At 46.6% G+C, this 10,116-nt stretch overlaps 1 protein-coding gene across 1 annotated transcript; it reads right to left on the bottom strand.

Moving 5' to 3' along the window:
* Positions 1–1,367: 1,367 nt before the first annotated feature.
* LOC129892797 (NADH-ubiquinone oxidoreductase chain 4-like) lies at positions 1,368–2,119 on the bottom strand. Its single transcript, XM_055968345.1, has 2 exons — positions 1,724–2,119; positions 1,368–1,496 (listed from the first exon to the last, which is right to left on the bottom strand). Exons 1-2 carry the CDS (start codon positions 2,117–2,119, stop codon positions 1,368–1,370), a joined length of 525 nt encoding a protein of 174 aa, XP_055824320.1.
* Between the last annotated feature and the right edge of the window lie 7,997 nt (positions 2,120–10,116).

The following is a 10,116-nucleotide window of genomic DNA, read 5'->3' as shown; positions in this document are numbered from 1 at the left end:
TCATCTTGTCCTAAATTTTCTGCCTCTGAGAAGGTACCACCCTCCTATTCTATGCCTTTCATCCCTTCTTTCTATGGCCAATGCCAATTGGTCTTATTCGAATGAGTCGTCTTTTATTTCTTATGTTTCTTTTATTTTTTTTGAATGATACATGTTTAGCTTGATTTTATTTGAGTAGTTATTGGTGGGATTTCATTTTTTATTCTTTAGGTTGTGATAAGTAATAATATGGTTAAAGTACGACCTAAATGTTAGCAACTGGAATTAAGCTTTTTTAATCTGAAATTTACTTTGAAGCATAAATGCATTTTTTAGCTCTTAAGATCAATTGTTTACCTGCTGCTGGACTAATAAGTTTTCTTTTAACTATTACTTTCCTCTATATTATTGATGCATTTAGGGAAGATAGTGTTCTAAATAACATGTCTACTTCTTATGAAATGTCTTGAGATGGGTTTGAATGTTGTTGTTGTTGTAAGCATCTTTGAATATTCTTAGTCTCTCAACAATAAATAAAGCTCACCCTGGGCCGGGTCTTTCCCTATTGTTCTGTTCCCGCCACGAGAAAGATGCACGGAAGAGGTATTCCCAGCGCGCGGAGGATCCGTTGAGAGTTTGTCTCGGTAGGGAACTGTACGATCTTTTCCCCTATTGTATTGAATCAATAAAAAAAAGAGGTCAGTGCTACGGCCCCCTATTGTTTGATCCAATATTGACCGGGGACGAGCCCCCACTTCCATAGATCCTTGGTTTGACCTCCCGTAGTGGTCCTTGCTTTTAAGAAAGTGGAGCGGGGCTAATTTCTCGTACTTGCTCAGTGTGCCCCCCTTTCTTCGAGTGCCCCGCCCGGTTCACTGGGCTGTTGGCTTACCAAGCACTTGCCCGCTGCTCCTGCCGCCCGTTTGGCGGGCGGAGCGCTCGTTATCCTTACTTTTGTCTCTGCTGGGGCCCTCCCATTGCTATAGCCATAAGCTATGGCAGCTCCAGCTCGCAACCACAGGGGCCCGCCCCGCGAGGCCAGAGTGGGCTCAGCGGTCAGCCTCCATTCGAATTATGTTAGGGGGTCTTTCGCTTTTGCCAGATCTAGAGAGATACTACAAGTCCTCCGTCCCAGATTCCATCGCCGCGGCCATCTGGTTCACCGGTACTAGCAAAAAGTCTCATGCTTACGTTACTGTTATTGATGGTTTGATTATCTTGGACCACGAGGACCCCAGTCGTGCTTCTGGTTTCCATTCCAATCATCATATTGATGATAAATCTCCTCGTGCTCTGCCATAAGAACTTGGAGTCCGTATCATGGTGAAGATAAGGTAAGGCTGTGATTCTTGCTCAAAAAACAGACTGAACGCCTTTAAGTTATTGGCTCATCCAACCCGGCAGCATTCATGAGTTGCTAGTTCAACTGTCCCTCGGAGACAGGGTCGAGAAGTACCATGCATGGTTTCCCCCCGTCCTTTCTTTCTATCAGTCTCACCCAGAAAGTCACCCCAACCCTACAGCCAAAAAAGGTAAGCGCCTAGCGCAAGCCTTATTTATTAGTTTAGTAAAGTCAAGCTTTGGCTCCCTAAAGACTAAAGAAATGGATAAAAAAAGGAGGGGACTTATGCAACGGGCTATGCCACCCAAACCAACTGAGGGAAGTCGCATCCGTCCCATCGCAAGCACCTACAATGTCATGATCATATTGGTTTACCCTAGTTTCTTTGGTAGTTTAACGTACGGTCGCCCCTCCAACAAGAAAAGGTATAAATATGGAAACTTCTCTGCCATTTGGATCGGAGAATTTATGGAGGAAATCGGGTTTTAAATTCCCAGAAACCGCACGATTATATAGCCAAAGGGAATAGGCCGCGCCTAAAATCATCCCAAGCGCTGCTAATGTGGCTACTAAGCTATTTCTTTGGAAAGCTCCTACTAAGATGAGAAATTCCCCGATAAAGCTGCTAGTACCAGGTGAACTCATATTGGCCAAAGTGGAAGAGAAGAAAATGGTAGAGAGATTCGGCATGGTGCTCACTGAACCTCCGTAATATCTAACAAGTCGAGTCTTATGTCGGTCATATAGAACACCAACACATAGAAAAAGGGCTGAAGAAACCAGTCCATGACTTGACATCGGTAGAATGCTACCTCCAATTCCCTGTATGTTCGATAGAGCCAAAGATTCCCCCCCACTGATCGGAGTACGCCGATTACCCCCCGAACCGTACAAGATAGTTACCACCTATCATACGGCTTTCTAACTTAACTTCTTTTTCTGGTCGTTCCGCTCTGTCGATCGATGGTAGTATAAAAGATCTGTAACCCCCCGCAATTTTTTACATAATGGTTCCTGCTTCCTACCCATAGTTAACATGTATCTCCCCCGGTCATACTTTAGTATCACATCGTAGACCCCCACCCCAACGCTATCTTCCTTATCAGTGAACCGGAACATAGTGCATAGGTACTCTTCGATGCAGCGGGGACGAGACGACGTGACATACTACGATCACGTACAGAAGTGCTATCCTTCATCTCGGCAATATGGAACCTCTCAACATCTCCCGTTCTTTTATGGGGTCCTATCGGGATAGGTAGGCCCAACCCTTTTCCCTCCCCCCTCCCTCCATAAGACCCTCTTTCTCTTTCCCTCTCGGGAAAGAAGATAAGAAAGGATTCATTTTTTTCTTTCATGTGAACGGCCCTATCTTGTATCGAAAGGTTTTTCGTGCTATACACCACGTTGAGAAAGACCAACCTCCTATGTACCGTACTCTTTTTGTACCTCGAAAGGGGGTCCTCCTTATGATGCTATGGACGGCTGTCCGAAGTGCAAGGGGTAAACTCGGACTCGGACTCAGACTCGGATAGGATAGGATTATGCGCACCGGTCCCTTTGGGTCTCATATTTTGGCCGAGTTTACCGTACCTCCGTCCCCTATGTTAGGCGGCCGTAATATTTTGTTACGTTCTACCGCTGTTACGCCAGAATAAAAGGTTCCACACGAGCTCCCGTTCTGCGGCGTGGTGGCAGGACCGCTAGGGGAGTGGATCCGGGTATAGATAGGGTGAAATCTGCAGGGGTCATGCAAATACATAGGCCCCTTCCCTTCTCTTTTGGATGAATGGGGTGGTTTAGAAGGCGCTTTCCGATCTACGGTCCCTCAGAGCGAAGGGTTAGGCAGATAGTATGGGCCCTCTGACTTCCAGCTATGTGCTGTGCGTCTCCCGCGAAGCGAATGAAGGGAAGCTCTTCGAGCTTCCGGGTGAGCTTACGCTTACTCTCAGCCTCTTTGATTGATAGGCGGGCGGGCTAAGCCCCCTACTTAAGATTCAATTCATAAGGCTAATTTTATGTTGTCGTGAGGCTTTGGTTAGGCCGACTACTATAGGCTAGCTACTTCTAGCTTCTATACTGGCCCTTCCACTTTGGTGTAGTTTTCGTTTGTATTGGTACTGAATGAACATATCAAACAAAGGCGAGCAGTATAAGCCCTTCTCCGGCCTGGGAAAAGCAGCGAACTCTAGAAGCTAGGGCTTTGTTCACCTTTGGATACAAACACTATTCCGTTCTCAGCGGAAACCCGCCTTAGAGATTGAACGGCAATAAGATAAGTCAACGTTCAATCTAAGATAGCGCTGAGCGCTGATAGCTTGTAGTGAACAACCCCATTATGAAACCAACCGAAAACAGCCTTTGGTACTTAAGTAGTTAAGGTTTGGAACCCTTGCAACTATGATAGAAAGCCGTTTGCTTGTTGCCAAACCCTTCGCCTTTCTTTTGAATCAAAGTAGGTCGCGACTGTTGTATTTTAGTCGGTCGGGGGAAGAGGTAGCTTCGTGCTCCGCTTCTCTTGCGCTTGCTTACGTGAAGGCTTAGAGCCCTTTTCGCTAGGTCCAAAAGCTTCCCAAAAGATCTGATCCAACAGAAATCCCGCATTGAGCGTAGCTGATATGCGGCTACGGCTAGCCGATCATATCATTCCATAAAAAAAATCTATATGTATAGAGAGATCCCCTAGATATACAGATAGAATAGATGTTCATGGATAGACAGACATTCCATTGATTCTGAGTTTTTGGGCTGAAAAAGCTCGTCGATCCAAATGAATCATTCTTCTGGTCTCTCTTCGCTCCCCACCCCGAAACTGACCCACGGCACAACGCCCATTCGCTTTGCGTGCGGGAAGGCAATGAAGTTCAGTTCATGAGACCGCAGCGGAGTGGAGCAGCTGCGACACTTCCTTATTGGATCTCGCTGGTGCCACCATATCTGTGGGGTAGGCGGCGGATGTGTGACGTTTGGAGTTGTCGTTCGTGCACCTGTCCCTAATGGAAGAATGAGTGATCTGTTCCCCTGCGGATCATGGCCTTACCACTCGGTCCCCGATGGCCAGCGGGGGATTCGGTATAGCAGCTCAGGTTCGTTTGCGCTGCGCGTTTCCGCTGGACTGGACACATGTTAGCTGTAGGAAGTATGGTTCCGAAAGTGACTTCGGTTCGCCAGTTCAGGCTCAACTCCTCGCTTTACGTTAGCGGACCTACAGGTCGGGCCGGGGCTCTGCTCTCTTTCTTTCTGTGTGGGACGATACCGGGGAGAGAGGGGAATGCTTCGAGGCGGCGAGCAAGACAACTACATTTTGGCTTTTCCCTCCATGAGATGAGCCCAGTGCATTGGACCGATGGATAAGAGAACTGAGCTGGCCTAAAAAGCGCTTGGGCGCTCTACGTACGATGTAGACTCCATCAGATACATATCGATTTCTTTCTGATGGATCAAGAATAGATAGTTGTCTCATCAATAGATAGAAATAGGAGATTTCCCCTTATTCTTGAGAGATTCCCTCTCTATCTCTTTCGATCTATCAGAACAGATCAGGCTATCTATCAATCGATTTGAAAATAGCACGCTCATCTCGCTTTTCGTTCATTTTCGCCACGAAAACATAGCCGCCATAATAAGAAGCAGGCGAAGCAGCTAGAAGTACTCGCTTCACGCCCTTGAATTATTATTCACGAATGGATTGGGAAAGCCAACAGAAAGATTCGATTCTGACTTCGTAGAGCTGGTGCTGCTGTTGCCTGCGCGTAGGGCCGTCCCCCACTCCCATCCCGGGGCGCTAAGGGGCTTTTGTTTTTGGAACAGACGGCAGTGTTTTGCTGACGCCTCGAATCAAGCTTTTATTGCGACATGCTATGCTTTCTCCCCCATTGCTAGTAGGTTGATGGGTCGCGCGCCCGGCACACATGTTTTGGCCTTGTGTGTCCATAACTCAAAATAGGTGACCTAACGGCCGTCGCCCGACTAAACATACCAATAGTCACCAGATTCATATGAGCTACTGAGGAGTAAGCAATGATCTTCTTAAGATCGATCTGCCTTAAAGTGGTCGAGGAAGTATATATTATAGAAATCGCGCTTAAAGTATAAATGAAAGGAGTGGAACAAAGTGTTGCTTCGGGAAACATGGGTATTGAAAATCTTAAAAACCCGTAGGTTCCCAATTTTAAAGCAATTCCTGCCAAGATGACGGATCCTGCCGTAGGTGCCTCTACATGAGCTTCGGGTAACCAAATATGAACTGGTACCATAGGCACTTTGACGGCAAAAGAGGCGAAAGAAGCAATCCATAGAAAGATTTGGCGCCGCTCACTAAATTCTGTGGTTAATGAGATTTGTAAATCGGTTGTTCCTATTTGGAGAAGAATCAACATAATAGCTAATAGCATAAAAACAGATCCAAGTAAAGTATAAAGGAACAACTGATATGCTGCCTTGATCTTTCTTTGTCTCGAACCCCATACCCCTATAAAAATGGTAGAGTTAGGGGTGGCCCCAAAGCGGAATTGACCGGTGGTGCTTGGTCGAAGCTCCAGTAGGTAGCCACTCCCTTCTCAGAGAACCGTACGTGAGACTTCCGCCTCATACGGCTCCGTCCCGAGCTTCCGTCGTCGGCCTTGGCATTAAACCACTATCTATGCATGTATTTTTAGCCTGGACTGACGAATCTTTTGCTTCTCGGGTGGTGTCGAACAATGGTGCTTGCATTGCGGGAGATGCCCGCCCGTAGGGTCCAGCTTGCTTCCCGCCCAAAAGAACCGCTCACTAGCTAGCCGGACTAGTGGGGGCCCTATCTGGAGACATACTAAAAACCATGCCTTTCGAACCGAACGCAATGCCCGTCTTCCAAATCAAAAAAAGGGCTCGTTGGGAAGAAAGATTACGTGCTGCCTGTAGAGCACATGTAAGGCACAGTCGGGTTGCTCACGCAGCGGATCACTCTCTCAGAGAGAGAGAGAGGTGTGAAAGTAATAGCCTTATGTTATGGCCGCCCCCGACTTACGGCCTTTACGCTACTACTATTGTGATGTTAGCGGTTCAAATTTGTTGAATCTTTCTCAATCATCCTGGCCGGAACTTGTATGTAGCACTTGTACGGAGCATAAAGGTTTGGAACTCTTTTCTTATCTGAATCTTAAGGACGGATAGGACCCTACCCTATTCTCGAACCCTCTGCCGAGCTCTACCCTGCCCGCATTTCCTTGTGTTTTGAAGAGGCAAAAAAAATCTCTCTACCTGCTGCCAACAGTCTTTCTTCGAAATTATCTGAACGGGTCAATCCTCCCATCTCGTTTGTTTTAGCAACTTATCCTAAGGTCTCCTCGCCAAGAGCTCCCCGGCGACGACAGAGGAAGCAACCCGTCTGCTGTGGTGGGGCGGCTTTTTTATTTCACAATAAGACCTGGACGATTATCCCTACCTTCGGTAGCTTACGAGTTTACGTCCATCCCTGGTCGGGTACAGTTTCCTTTCGATTTCTCCCTTGTAGCCGTTACCCGAATTCGCGCAAGTGTGTCCACACCCCCCAAACTTACTTGATGAGGAATCCTTTCTCGCGAACAAACACAACCCCTACACACACCTAGGAGCACCCCTTCCTGCATATCCATACAAGACCCGAGTAGGCGGCTCGAGGTCCTACGAGGTACCCACTACTCAGAGTACCATCCCAAAAGGAAAAAGATGTGTCTGTCAGGTTCGGTTCTTCTTAGTTGGGTTGGGCGGGTTCGACCAGAAATGCTATGCTTACACACAAGACTACCCCTCTTCCCGAAAGCTTCGCGGGGACTACTTTAGGACGACGGACGACCGCCCGTAGGGGGTTTACTGCACAAGGCCCCTGCAGAGGAAAGGCTTTATCCCAGCGAATAGAAGATACTCAGCTCCGCACAACATAGGGATTAGCACACTTTCGGGAAGAACATAGAATAGTAGAAGATCCAGCATGCAAAACACGACGATCATTAGAAATTCACGAATTAGAAATGCTGTAATATACTCTTTCCCATAACTTCTCATACCAGACCAACCCACTAAAATGCAAATAGGGATCAGAAATGTGGTCAATATCACGAAGAATAAAGAGATACCGTCTATACCCAATAAAAATTGATATTTTCATAAGGAAGCCATCGAAGGCTTTCCACAAATTGAGATTTGGCCGTAGAAGGATCGAATTGTATCCGAAGAACAGGGGGATACAAAAAAGTAATAAGAGAGGCGCACAGACCAATTAATCGTATCGGTCGTATTCTTGAATTTGGAATGAAAAGAGGAGTAATGCTTCCTAGCACGGGACAAAGAATAAGACCACTTAGATCAGAATAGCATTCACAGAAATATTCTAACATAGAGTAGAATCGAACATGGAAGAGATTCATTGACAACAGTAAAAAGATGGGCGCCTAATTCCAATATAATAGGGGTCTATCAGTGCAAGTCAGCTGAACACCGTGATTGATGAGTGGGTAGGTTGGTTAGGTGCACCTCTCGTCCAGCGGGAAAACCCACTTAGACCCAATAGCGGGCAACACGAAGCACCCTAAGATAGGGCACGCTCGCGCGCGTGCCATCCCGGTCTATCTGGCCCAAATACCTATTTAAAGTATTCTCAGAGAGGGCCATCCCCCCCTAGTAGGGTGGTTAAAGAGGAGGTTGTGGATTTCTGACCTCCGAGCCAGAACTATCTGGGGGGGAAAGCCATCCCGCACCAATCCGACCTCGACCCTTTTTTCTAAGAGGAACTGCTTTTCCAGCGCCCCCAAAAAGAGGGGAAGATATCTGGGCTCGTTCCTCCCGATAAAATAGAAGGACAACCGGTGTTGAAGCTCCGCTCTTCTTTGGATATCAGGAAGGAGAAGAGGCCATAGAGAAAGTTTTTTTTATTCCATGTAGGCGAATCCGATGCTAAAATGAATATCTTTAGTCGGCTAATCGTCTGATTTAATAGATGATATGGGATAAAAGAAAAAGAAGGAGGCTGTGGAATCGAAAGTCTTTTTCCTTACATGGCGAAAGCCGAGAGTGAAAATAGTCACTCGAAAGCATACGCTTGTTAGAAGTGATCCCCGCCTCCCCTTTTTCGCCTAACCCATTCGTTCACAGCTTCGCCACTCTACCGAGCTACTACGCTCTTGAAACCTCGTAAATTCGCTTTTCTTCAATGAGAATATAAAGAAAACGGGATATTTCGCTCCCCAGCCCCACTTGGGCCCCTCTTCGTCCTTCACACCTTCAATCTGTCATGACCCCAGAGGCGTCCATTCTTATCGTTGCAGAGCTTGCCGGGTATTTACTTCTCCTTCATCCCTTACGCTACGGCCCCTTGGTTAGCTTGCTTGCTTTCTACTAATGGCAGGGCGAGCTTTGTTGAAGCAAGCGCCTTACCGAAGCCAGGTCCATCGCGAATAGCAAAAGGGTGTTACCGATGCCTCACAAACTGATAAGAAAGACACGGGGAACCAAACATGGGCGTGCTAAAGCATGTTCGCGCTGTCAAAGCATTTGTGCCAATACCCACTTTTTGTAAGATCGGCGTAACGAAAGTGCATTGGTCGGGATGAAACCTTCCTTTAGATAGAGGGAGTGGAGTTCTCAGTGAATGAGTGTCCCAGTCGAATCCCTAAATAATAAGGGCGAAGTTGCTCGACTGAAAGGTACAAAGTAACTCGACCGTTAGGGATAGGGCGTAGCAAACAGAATGAAAAGGGAAGAAAGGGCGCGCCTATTCCACTTCTTACTTCTATCTATGCATTTCCAGATATCATTGCTTCGATACGGTACCGAATCCATTTCACTTCATTCTTCCCCGGGCGGGAATAGGTCGCTTACAATATTATTAAAGAAAGGGCGCTTATAGATTAATAGTAATGTCCTTTTCCCTTTCATAAATCTTGATTTCAGACATCAAAAGGTAATGGTAAGAAGTCACTTGAATGAATGTGAGAGGTACGAAGTAACTCGACTGAAAGGAGAGGGCTTATTACATGATAGGGGAACGATGACGCCAAAGCGTTCTATATTGATCATCTGAACAAAGTAATGAAGTTGCGTAGCGTCGATCAATCCATGAACTAGAAACTTATCCACTTGGAAAGATAGGGAACTTCTTTAAATAAGCTATTATTTGATAGAAATGTAGAAATGGGAACGGTTAGAAGGAAGAGAGAGTACTTCTCGGGTGAGAAGTCCGATCGATGACTTGAATGTGAGGAATAGAGAAGGATGAAGTAACGAGAAGAGGGGTGAAGGGGTGGAAGGAGAGGAGAGCGGGTAAGAGGGCTCCATCCCCCCTTTCTATGACGACTAGGTTGATTGATGCCGTGGATGGTCTAAACTCTGCTTTCCATTTGCTAACAGTGAGATAATGTCCAATAATTAGAAAGGAAAGGGCTTCTTTTGTAGTTGAACCAGTTGTATCCTCGCCGAAAGAAATGACAGAAGCCAATAGCATGAAGAGAAAAGAACTGGACTTTTGGACTATTCCTTTGACTACCCTGGGAAGGACATCCTACGATAAAGATTGTTTCCAACCGCGGGAGACAAAGCTTGATGATTCGGTATTCCATTCAAATATGTCCTCTTCATCACAGGCAAGGGGCCAATTCACATCGGGATAAGGGCCTAAAGGCAAAAAGCAATGAATGTCCCTACTTGCCTCTAAAAAGGCGAAAGACAGACTGTATGGCTTGAAAGCGGGTGTCCGTTGCGATCCTAAACAGTTCTTTTGGGTCTAGTGCCCCCAGTGTAGCAGGCTTTAGTAGTAGTTGTTCAGGTGCGATGCACCACCA

This window comes from Solanum dulcamara, chromosome 6, assembly GCF_947179165.1.
Source record: "Solanum dulcamara chromosome 6, daSolDulc1.2, whole genome shotgun sequence".
NCBI classification, from domain to species: Eukaryota; Viridiplantae; Streptophyta; class Magnoliopsida; order Solanales; family Solanaceae; genus Solanum; species Solanum dulcamara.
The sequence above is the reverse complement of the archived record's forward strand: the minus strand, read 5'-3'. Positions and strand labels throughout refer to the sequence as shown.